Here is an 11,627-nt window from a genome sequence, read left to right on the forward strand (position 1 = left end):
CGGCCTGTGGGGTTTTTTAATTGTCTAAGCCACTTCAGTGCGTGGTGATCTGTAATGACTTTAAAATGGTAACCTTCGACGTAGGGTCTGAATTTTTTGATGGACCAGAGTACCGCCAAACACTCTCTCTCAGTTGTTGAGTATTTGCGTTCTGCCTCGCTTAGCGCACGGCTAGCGTAGGCTATGACATGCTCTTCGTCATCGAGAGATTGTGTTAGTACGGCACCTATCCCTGTTCCGCTAGCGTCTGTTTGTAGTGTGAATGTTTGTGTGTAGTCTGGGCATGCGAGTGTGGGTGGTGATGTGAGTGCGTGTTTGATTGTGTTCATTGCGTTTTCTTGTTCTTCCCCCCAGTGCCATTTCTGGTCTTTTTTCAGTAGTCGTGTTAGTGGTTCTGTAATGTGTGCGAAGTTGGGTATGAAGCGTCTGTACCATGATGCCATGCCAATTAGTCTCCGTAATTGTTTTATTGTTTTTGGGCTTGGGTAGTTTTCTATGGGTTGTGTTTTGTCGGGGTCTATGTGTAGTCCGTGTCTGTCTACTATGTATCCGAGATATTTTACTTGTGCGCATCCGAACTCGCACTTCTCTGGGTTTATTGTCAGTCCTGCGTCTGTAATTCTTTTTAGTATTTGCTCTAGTCTTTGTAAGTGTTCGTCGAATGTTTGTGTTACTATTATGATGTCGTCTAGGTATGCGAATGCATATGGTTCGCATTCTGGGCCTATGAGTCTGTCTAGTAGTCTTTGGAATGTCGCTGGTGCGCCTGTCAGTCCGTATGGCATTCTTTTAAATTGAAATAAGCCCATTCCCGGGACTGTAAAGGCTGTTATGTGTTTGCTGTCTTTGTCGAGTGGTATTTGGAAGTATGCTTGGCTTAAGTCGATTTTTGATATGTACTGTGCTGTCCGTAGTTTGTCTAATATTGCTGTCATGTATGGTAGTGGGTATGCGTCTTTTTTTGATACTGAGTTAACCTTCCTAAAGTCTAGACAGAAGCGATATGTGTTATTTGGTTTTCTTATCATGACAATTGGGCTCGACCATTCGCTTTCTGATGGTTCTATCACGTCTTCTCTCAGCATTTTGTGTATTTCTGTGTGGATGGCTTCTCTAATTTTTGGTGATACCATATAGTATCTTTGTTTTATGGGTGCGTGTCCTTGTGTGTCTATTTTGTGTTTAATTAGGTGTGTTAGCCCGAGTTGGCCTGGTAGTGTTGAGATTTTCTGCTGTATTGTCGTCTGTAGTTGTGTGTGTTGTGATTGTGTGAGTTCTTGTATTCCTGCGCATATCTGTGGTTCGGTTTCTTTGTCGGTTTGTGTGTCGTCTGTTGTTTGTGCGTTTGTGGGTATGATTTTTTGATTTGTGATTTGTGTGTTCTGTGGGTTGTCTTTTTGGGGGGTGTTTTCCGGTGGTGTCTTTGTGTTGGGTAGTGTTGGTGTTAGTGGTTTTTGTTTTATGGTTGTTTTTTTTTTTGTGTTTTCATGTCTTTCTGTTGTTTTCGGCTTTGTTTGTTGTTTCGTTGCTTCTAATTTTTCTGCTGCTTTTGCTTGTTTTGTGTGTGTTTGTGTTGATTGGTGTCGTGATTCTCGTGTTTGATGTATTTGTGTGTATTCTTTGAGTGGTGTTGGTAGTTCTTGTGGTCTAGTTTGCATGTGGTAGTGTGTCTGTGGGTCGTCTATCAGTGACCATGTGTTTTTTCCATAATTTATTAATATTCCAAATCTTATTAAGTCGCTGTTACCAATGATACATTGCGAGCCTAAGTTTGATATTAATCCGAACTTAATTTCTTTTGTTATGTTGCCGAGGCGTATTGGGAGTGTTACTGCTCCTTCTATCGTCACCTGTGTTCCGTTTCCCATTGTAGCTGTTCTGTCGGGTGTGTTGTTTATTTGTGTGTCTGTGTTGTGTAGTATTTGTATTACTTCTGCGCCTAGGTATGAGTGTGTTGCGCCTGTGTCTATTAGTGCGTTAAATTCGTGACCGTGTATTTCGATTCTGATGTGGAATCTACTTTCCGTTATGTTGTTGTCTGTCGTAGGTGCTACTGTTTCGGGTGTGTTTGTGTTGTTTGTGGGGTTGCCCTCCACCCTTGCTGGGTCAACCCTTACTCGTTTCCCTGGTTCTGTGTTTGTGTGCATTGCCATCTGAAGTGTCCGGGTTGGTTGCAGTTAAAGCATCTGCGTGGTGTTGTGCCTGTGTTTGGGTTCGTTTGTGTTTGTTGCTGAGTGTAGTGTGGTGAGTTATACGTGATTGCGGGGTATCGAGTCTGTTGCGTGTTTTGGTTTGTTTGGTTTCGTCGTATGTTGTATGTGAGTGCCGGTGGTATATTTGGTGTTGGGAGTATTGCTGGGCGGGGTTGTGTTTGTGTGTACTTGTATGGGATGTATTGTGTGTGGTGTGTTTGGTGTGTGTAGGTTTCTCGCGGTTGTGTGTAGTTGTTTAATATTGTTTGTCTAGTGTTTTCCCATTCGATATTTGCTTCCCATTCTTTTGCGGCCATTTCCAGTTGGTCGAAGTTCGCGAAATCGTATGGTTTTATGTATGCCTTGTATTCTATTTTCATGTTTCTGTATGCCAGGTCTAATTGTGTTCGTGGGTGGTATGGTGGTTTTAGTTGTGATAGTAGTGTTCTAAATTGTATTAGGAATTGTGTGATTTTTTGTGTTGGTCCTTGTACGTAGTTTCTGATTTTTTGTTCTAGTCTGTCCCTATGTTGTATGTCTTGAAATGCGTGTGTAATATCTCTCTCGAATTCTTCCAGTGTTCGCCATTTGCCTCTATTTAATCTGTACCAGTTTTTTGCGTCACCTTCGAGTATTGGGCTGAGGTTGTTGATTAATTGTGTATCGTGTATTTCATAACCCGTTTGGTAGTCGCGGAGATTTTGTAAAAATTCGTCTATGTCTTCGTTTGTGTCTCCTGAGTATTTTATGTTCCATGTTTGTATTGTTTTCATTGCCATTGCTGGCTGATTCCAGTATGTACTGTTTGGGTTTGATGTGTGGTTTGTGTTTGTGGGATGTATTGACTGTGTGCTGTATATGTGTGGATCTTCGTATACGTTTCTGTCGCTTGGTGATGCTCCGAGGTCTATTAGGTTTTGTATAAGTCGTGTGTTACGTGTGTTGGTGGCTAAAAATGTGTCTGTTCCTGTGAAGTGTCGGTTCGTTTGATTGGTTGTTACCGTGTTAGTTTGCGTGTGTGTAGGTGTGGGGATTGTATTGTATGTTTGTGTGTGATTTGTTGGTTCTGGGCTTTCTTGGTGTTGAATTTGTGTACTGTGTAAATTGTGTGTATTCTCTATGATAGCTGCATCGATTCTATTTATTGTGTTTGGTGAATTTATCGTGCCTCGTCTATTTATTTCCTGCGGTTGGGTCGGCGTTTGTTGATCTCGTGTCGCGCGCGGCCCGCTCTGTGTCGAGTTGTTTTGGTTGCGTTCGGGTGTGTGTATGTCCATGTGTTCGCGCGCTAGGCCTTGCGGTTCCCTGTGTCCTTGGTCTGCCATTGTGTGTATCGTGTTTGGTAGTGTGTGTGTTCAACTGTCGTTATTTGAATTTTCGTGACTGTGTAGTTTTGTTTCGTGAGTCTATGTGTATTTTGTTAGCGTTTATTCCTGTGTTTTGTCTCTTAATTGTTTGGATTTGGGGTAAAAATGTGGGTAATTTACGTTGGGCGCCAATTTGTGACGGGTTTTGAGTCCGCACGAATAATATGGGTGGGGAAGACAATTAGAGACGGGGCGGATATAATCGGTAAAACTTGATGTGTATATTTGTGACGGGGGGTGTACAGGTGTTGCGATCGGGGAAATGAGTCGACTTAATCTACGGAAGGTACAAAAGGGTTGTAGACGTAAGCGGTGGCTGATCACGCCTCAGCCCTTAGCGTTGCTTAATACTAACTTAGAGATACGCGCGCAGGGAGGGGGAGGAGTGTGAGGTGCCGGGTAATGTGAGGTAGGGAGGGTTGATATTGCCAGGGGACGGGGAATGTCGTGTGACGGGAAGTGTGAGGTCGAAAGGATTGGTATTGCGAGGGGAGGAGCAGATCGGCTGTAAAGTGCAGGCTAACCTGGTGTCGTCAACGTGTGTGTGTGTGTATCTAGGTGTGGGGGAGTGTAGTTGGGCCTCTCCGGTTCTCTCTCCTGGAGTCTTCGGCGTGCGTGTAGCGGGGTTGTATCGGTGTGTGTGATTTGTGCTTCACTCTCTTTCTTTCTCTCTCTCTCTCTCTCTCTTTCGCTCGTATCCTTGGCGTCGACGATGTTGCTGCGTTTACGGCCGTGATCGTACTGCTTCTCGCGCTCGGCTCTGCCGAGCGTCGGGGGGCTTCGGTGATGTTCGGGTCTTTCCCGACGGGACAGGGCTCACCCGTTCGGCTCTTCCCCGCGGGTTTGGGGTTTGTTGTGACTTGCACTCTAGGTGCAACGTCACACAGTATCAACGTCCTTTTATGCAATTATCTTGAGCATTACCATTTTTACCTCAATTACAGTATGTTATTCTTAATTATTTATTTAAATATGGTAAGAAAGGTGTGAAGTGAAACAATGTTTTGAAAAATAATGTAATAAAGTAAGTATATTTTCAATCTTTTTACATATTTTATTGTTTAAACAAATATCAAAAACTTATAACTGTATTCTGCTCTCAGTTATCGGTCTCTTCTTCGGTCTCTTCCTCTGTGCATTCAGTTTCAGCTGTTGATGATTTTTCAATAAACAATTCAATTATAAGCGAACACAAGCTGAAGAAAATATACATGCACTGTATTCATACTGTCTAAGCTATGGCATCAGACGCTGAACACCTAACCTGAAGGCCCGTTATACGTCATATCAGTGCTGCCAACTTTATTGAAGGCGCCAAATTCAAAAAAAAAAATTAACTGCAGAAGACAAAGTCTATACTTCTTGTCACCACAATCTACACAATTCTTATAATATTTCAATAAATAATTAAGAACAATATACTTTAATTGAGGTAAAAATGATAATACTCAAGATAATTCCAGAAAAAGACGTTGAAACGTTCACCCTGGGCACCACGTACCTCGGAGACGGTTGCCGTATCGATATTCGTATTCAGTGACCCCAAAAACCGCCAAGCAACGAGTTTCGACAAATTCGATCACAATTTTCGCCAAAACTCTAAGAGAAGACGTTGATACTGTCCACCCTGGGCACCAGGTACCTCGGAGACGGTTGCCGTGGCGATATTCGTGTTCAGCGACCCCAAAAACCCCCGGGTAGCAAAACTGGACTCATTTCCATTAATATTTACCGAGTTGCAAATTTTTTATTTAGTGTCTCTTGGAAGTGCACTTGCAGAATGCATATTATTAATGCCATGATGCATTTTCAAAAAATTAATTAATCAATTTAGTTCACAAAGTTTGTAGGCGCTCTTACGAATCGAATGCAAAAAACCGCATTAAAATCCGTCTTACTGCTCAAAAAATCGACAGTTGGGCCGTTTTTAGTGCTTTATTTCCTCGACTATTATTGGAGTTGCCTTCTTCCCAATTGCAGGTAAAACTAGGATATTACTAACCGGTAAAATGTCAAATTTTTTCACACTTTCTACAAGTCTAAATAATTTTTCGGATATACAAGTGTTTAGAGAGATGGCAAAAGGATATGGATCATCGACGTGGGATCCGCGAATTAGTGACGAGAACGAGTGTGAATGAAACGAAAGTGATGTTGAGACGGAGAGAGATGATGATTAATAGTAACCGAGAATTTTTATTGGTTTTGATGCGGCGATACAGACCGTATCGCAAGAGAACGTTACAGAGAGTGAAGATTTTACAGAGCGAGAGAACACATAGATTATACACATACATGATTTCGAGATAGTAGACAATACATGAGATACAGCTGATGGGTTTTGAGTCGCGACACGGGCAAGCGGCGAGATTTGACGCAGAGACGGCAAGTAAACATTGCACGCGAGTGTGCGTACATGTGCGAGGACGATTTTGAGTGTCGCGAGACACACATTTAACTATTCGATACCTTGCCGAAACATACCGCCCGCTTCGCTATCGGTAACGATCGCGAAATTAGATTATGCCGCCCGCCGTGCGTTATTTATTCTTAGAGTCAATAATTGTCTTAAGAGGACACTGGAAGCACACACAATTTTACGATTGGACGTTTTAACACAGAGGATTTCGTTTTAACGGTCACAACGCGAACGAGACCGTCGGTTCCCGGATGCACTTCGATCACTTTTGCGAGGGGCCACACAGATGGAGGTAGATTTTCGTTTTTTACGAGAACGATGGATCCGATTTTGATGTTCCCGTGATGAGTCTGCCATTTCGAGAGGTTTTGGAAGGACTGAAGATACTCCGTACTCCACCGTTTCCAAAAATGCTCCAGCATTTGACGCGAGTGTTGCCAATGCGATAGCCGTTGAACTGGCACCTCGATGAGTGACGGCTCAGGAATTGTGTTCAATGCTGAGCCGACGAGAAAGTGTCCTGGAGTCAAGGCACTTGGATCCCGTGGATCGTCCGAGATAGCGCAAAGAGGTCGAGAATTAAGCGTGGCTTTTACTTGCGTGAGGAACGTCGCGAATTGCTCGAACGTTTGAGTAGCTTCTCCGATGACTCGTTTGAGGTGAAATTTGACTGATTTCACTCCGGCTTCCCATTTTCCACCGAAATGAGGCGCGGAGGGAGGATTGAACCGCCACTGGGTTCCGTGTGATGCGAGGGTGTTTGCGATTTCTGCGAACTCCTTTGACGATGCAGCGAGAAGACGGCGAAGTTCTGAGTCTGCGCCGACGAGATTTGTTCCACAATCGCTTGCGATTGAGGCACAAATTCCTCGTCGAGATGTGAAGCGTTTGTACGCCGCGATGAATGCCTCCGTCGTGTAGTCCGAAACTAGCTCGAGATGCACAGCCGAGGTCGTGAAGCAGATGAAGATAACGATATATCCCTTGCATGATTTCGCTCCTCTTCCGCGGGAGGCTCGAATCGAGAATGGACCAGCGTAGTCAACGCCAGAGTGAAGAAACGGCCTTGATTGCGTGACTCGAGACTGAGGGAGTTGGCCCATCTGTTGGCTGCTGAGGGTGGCGCGATGACGCGCACAAGGAACGCAACGATGTATGAACATGCGGATCGGTGCTCTTCATCCCAGGATCCAGTACCGCTGTCGGATTGTAGCGAGAGTGAGTTGCGGACCACCGTGGAGCGTCAACCGATGATGATGATCGATGATCAATGTGGAGAACGATGATTCGCGAGGCAAGATGAACGGGTGCTTTTCGTCATATGAAAGCAATGAGTGATTCAGTCGACCACCGACTCTGAGGAATCCGTTCGAGTCGATGAACGGCGTGAGTCGCGATAGTGGATGACTTCGAGAGAGACTTGAGCTTGTCTCGATTTGGCGAATTTCTTCTGCAAAGTACGCCTGCTGGGTCACCTTGGTCCAAAACAGTTGAGCGTCGCTCAATTCGAGAGTAGAGATCGGTCCGACAGTGATAGACGTGTTTACGCGATTCGATGTCGTCTTCGCGAGGAACCGATTTGCTGCGCGTTTACAGAATGATGTGACTTTGAGGAGAGTCGATAGTTTTGAGCAGCGATCGACGAGATCCCAGATTTGTAGCGGCTTAGCTGTTGCGATGTGCGTCGACAGCCCTTTTCTTTCCTCGAGATGAATGTTTTCTTCCGGTCGCGGAGATAAGGATGGCCAATTGACAGAAGGCTTCGAGAGCCAGGATGGTCCGAAGGTCCAAAGTTCTGATTTTTGAAGTTGCTCCGGAGATGCACCACGAGACGCAAGGTCAGCGGGGTTTTGAAAACCCGAGATGTGATACCAACGAGCGCGCGCGAACTCTTGGATTTCCGTTACGCGATTACGAACGAATTCCTTCCACCGCGATGGGTGGCTTTTGATCCACGCGAGCGGGACTGTGGAATCCGTCCACAGATAAACCGGGGTATTTTCGAAATTAAGAGTCTTTTCCACATGACACATCAACCGGACGAGAAGATTCGCAGCACAGAGTTCGAGACGAGGAATTGTCACCTTCTTTAGCGGCGCTACTTTAGTTTTCGCGCACACTAGTGAAACGCGCACTTCGTGAGTGTTGATATACGTTCGCGCGTAGATCACTGCGCCTAATGCACTTTGAGAGGCGTCCGCGAAACCGTGGATCTCTATCCCGAGAGATGCTGAACTTGACCCGATCCATCATGGGATGGTGATAGCTGAGATGCCCTGAAGATCTTGTAGAAACTCGATCCATCGCGAGAATAATGAAGTTGAGAGCGGCTCGTCCCAGTCGAAACCGAGTGCCCACAATTCCTGCATAAAGATTTTGGCTCTGATCGTGATCGGCGAGAGCCATCCGAGAGGATCAAAGAGCTGCGCGGTTTGTGAGAGAACTTTTCGTTTCGTAAAATTGTCCCGAGTTTGATGAATTTGCGGAGAGAACGCAAACGCGTCGATGTCTGGTCTCCACGCAAGACCGAGAGCCCGAAAGAATAGACTTTGATCGAGATTCAGATGCATCGCGATCTCTTGGTGGTTTCGAGAAATGTCAACGAGAGTTTCTGGGTGGCTTGAAGTCCACTTTTGAAGTTCAAAGCCGCCCGCCTTGAGCAATTGATTGAGTTCGTTGATTTTCTCGCGACCTTGATCAACGTCCTCTGCTCCTGAGAGGATGTCGTCGACGTACGTGTTCTCGAGAATGACGTGGCTCGCAAAGGGATACTGCTTACCTTCGTCCTGAACGAGTTGATGAAGAACACGGATCGCGAGATACGGAGCGCTTGCAAGACCATACGTTACCGTAGTCAGTTGATATTCTTCAATCGGTAGCTCTGGTTCTTCCCTCCAGAGGATTCGCTGAAAATCTTGGTCATCATTGTGGACCAAAATTTGTCGGTACATCTTGACAATGTCTGATGAGAACGCGACTGGATATTGTCGCCAGCGTAAGAGAACGTCCGCGAGGTCGGTTTGCACTTTTGGACCGACGAGAAGATTGTCATTCAGAGAGATTCCGAGGTTGGTTCTTTGAGACCCGTTAAACACGACACGCAACTTTGTTGTTGAACTGCTGTCGCGAACTACACCGTGATGGGGAAGATAAAACACGCGGGAATTGTCTTCAGGTGTATTGATAGCGCGACGCATGTGCCCGAGTTCACGATATTCACGAAGGAAGCTCGAGTAAGCCTCCTTGAGTTTCGCGTCGCTACCGAACCGTTTCTCCAAACGAAGGAGCATTTGATGCGCGGGATTCCGCGAGTTGCCGAGCTCTACCGAATTGTCTTTGAGCGGCAGCCGAACTACGTAACGACCGGACGCAGTTCGAGAAACCGTTTCGCGAAAGTGTTGCTCACAACGCTCTTCTTCGGAAGTTGGCGCCAAAGGTTTCGACACTTCTTCCTGCTTCCAAAACTGCTGCACGAGATCGAGCAGTTCGTGATCGAGGCAGCATTGGAAGCCTTGGACTGCGCTATACGAGGGGCTTGCTGCTTCCGCTGAAACGCAGCCGGAGAGGACCCAACCGAATTGAGTTTCTTGCGCGATTGGTGTTCCTGGTGCTCCTCTTCGAACTCCTTGACCAATGATGTTGCTGTAGATGTCAGCTCCGAGAATTACGTCGATTTGACTGGGATGTGCAAAGCTTGGATCCGCGAGGTTGAGTCCTCGTAGATGAGGCCAGTCTTCGACGAGAAGTCGAAATGAGGGTAGATACGATGTGAGTCGTGAAAGCACGAGTGCCTCCACCTGACACGAGAACGAGGTCTGAGCACAAGATTGGAGTTGCAATGTCGCGATGACGCGAGTCACTGCCGATTGATGAGCTCCGACGCCAATGATCGGTATCGTTGCTTGATGCCGACGTAGTCGCAATTGTTGCGCTAGCGACTCCGTGACGAATGAACTTTCGGATCCTTGATCGAGTAGAGCGCGAGCGATGATTCTTTCTGCAGTCTCCGGATTCGAAGCGATCAATTGCACTGTGGCGAGAAGAACTGGAGAGCGCTTGATCATTGTAGGCTGAGCTGAGTGGTTGCTCACCTGAGAGGCGCTGTTCGAGATCAGTGCGTTCTGCACTGCAGGTTGCGCTACTGCGGCCTGTCCTTGAGATGTGCCGCTGTTGGCAGCTGTCGAGATTGAAGAAGAGTTTCGATGCAGCAAGGAATGATGTCGACCGTTGCACACGCGACACGTTTTGTTGGATCGACAGTCCTTCTGCTGATGTGGACCGAGACAATTGAAGCAAAGCTTTTTCGCAGAAACCACTTCCCTTCTTTGATCCAGAGATTTGTCGCGAAAGGTCGAACAGAACGCGATGTAGTGGTTGCCTTTGCAACAAGCACACGACTGTTCCTTTGATTGCGCTGTATGTGACCTTGTCGTCTGAAGATTTGACCTTCCTTGCGATGAGTGCGGTTTCGACGTCGCGATTTGATTATGAGCATGAGCTTGCTCCACGGCTTCGAGGGTGTGGATGCGACCCATGAGAAACGCCTTGAGCTCCGCAAACGTGGGGGGCTCGAGTTTCTCGCTAACACTTTTCTCCCACTCTTCGAGAGATGCTGGGTCGAGCTTGCGAATCGTCATGTGCACGATGATGTGATCCCCTAATTTCTCGGGACTATCGAGAAGTTCGAGTGCGCCAGGAGCTTCGCAAGTGTTGCTGTGCAAGCTCTTCAGTTCTGATGACGACTATTTCGTGACACGAGGAATCGCGAAAAGTGTCGCGAGATGAGAATCCGTCAAAAGTCTCTTGTTTTCGTACCGTGAGACGAGAGTTTCCCAGGCTCGAGGGAAGTTTTCAGCGGTAAGAGCGATGTTTTTAATGAGTTGTAACGGTTCATCGGTAAGACTTGTTTTTAGGTAGTGCAGTTTTTCCACTTCCGAGAGTTGCGAATTTTCGCGAACGATTGATGTGAAGAGGTCGTGGAAAGACTTCCAGTCTGAGTAATTGCCCGAGAACGTAGGCAATTCGATGCGTGGTAGCCGTTTTGAGGCACCTCCAGTTGTGAGTTGGGGGGCTACGGCTGTTGGCACGATCGGTGCCGATAGAGTCTTGAGAGTTCCGAGTAGATCGAGCATCTCTCCCTTCGCGTTTAAATATTTCTCTTCGCACTGTCCGTAATAGTCTTTCGCGAAATACGAAAGTCTTTTGATAGCGTCGAGTTGATCACCTTTTGCTGCGATTCTAATTTGATCGACTGTCTCGTGCATGTCTTGGAACTTCAGCCAATTTGAATTTAAAGCATCTAATCGCGATTGCACTTGCCCGAGGGTTGTTTTTGCTTCACCGAGCTTGCGCAAGTTTTCGAGAGTGCGACAGATGCGCCTGAAGAGATCGGTTTGACGTTCAATGTATTCGTCGATCGTCATTTTGACAAACGAGAAAGTGTAACTCACGCGACGAACAGAGTTTTCACGAACGAGATACGCACACAGTGATAATAGGGCGTCGCCATACACACTCCGAGAGATCGGTGTTGTTGACGCTCAGATCTTAGTCACGGTCACTACAGAGGACACCGCACGTTTGAATTTAACGGACGCGACTGATTTTGATGATGGTTTTCACCGATAACGATATTGTTCACTTTGATTA

At 46.4% G+C, this 11,627-nt stretch overlaps 2 protein-coding genes across 2 annotated transcripts; both read right to left on the reverse strand.

Annotated features, from left to right (window-relative positions):
• Nucleotides 1-6,127: 6,127 nt before the first annotated feature.
• Nucleotides 6,128-7,081, reverse strand: LOC124299539 (uncharacterized). The gene has a single exon (XM_046752802.1). The coding sequence runs from the start codon at nucleotides 7,079-7,081 to the stop codon at nucleotides 6,128-6,130; it is 954 nt and encodes a 317-aa protein (XP_046608758.1).
• A 1,146-nt stretch (nucleotides 7,082-8,227) lies between these two features.
• On the reverse strand, nucleotides 8,228-11,401 carry LOC124299540 (uncharacterized). Its single transcript, XM_046752803.1, has 2 exons — nucleotides 10,794-11,401; nucleotides 8,228-10,691 (listed from the first exon to the last, which is right to left on the reverse strand). Exons 1-2 carry the CDS (start codon nucleotides 11,399-11,401, stop codon nucleotides 8,228-8,230), a joined length of 3,072 nt encoding a protein of 1,023 aa, XP_046608759.1.
• Nucleotides 11,402-11,627: the final 226 nt, after the last annotated feature.

The sequence above is a fragment of the Neodiprion virginianus genome, chromosome 3, assembly GCF_021901495.1.
Source record: "Neodiprion virginianus isolate iyNeoVirg1 chromosome 3, iyNeoVirg1.1, whole genome shotgun sequence".
Lineage (NCBI taxonomy): Eukaryota > Metazoa > Arthropoda > Insecta > Hymenoptera > Diprionidae > Neodiprion > Neodiprion virginianus.

Bases quoted from the DNA above. Each gene is read 5' to 3' on its own strand.
- LOC124299539 (XM_046752802.1), bottom strand. From the start codon at position 7,081: ATGGGCCAACTCCCTCAGTCTCGAGTCACGCAATCAAGGCCGTTTCTT.
- LOC124299540 (XM_046752803.1), bottom strand. From the start codon at position 11,401: ATGACGATCGACGAATACATTGAACGTCAAACCGATCTCTTCAGGCGC. The intron at 10,692-10,793 runs GTACGAAAACAA...GAGCTTGCACAG, and splicing joins TGGGAAACTCTCGTCTCACG to CAACACTTGCGAAGCTCCTG.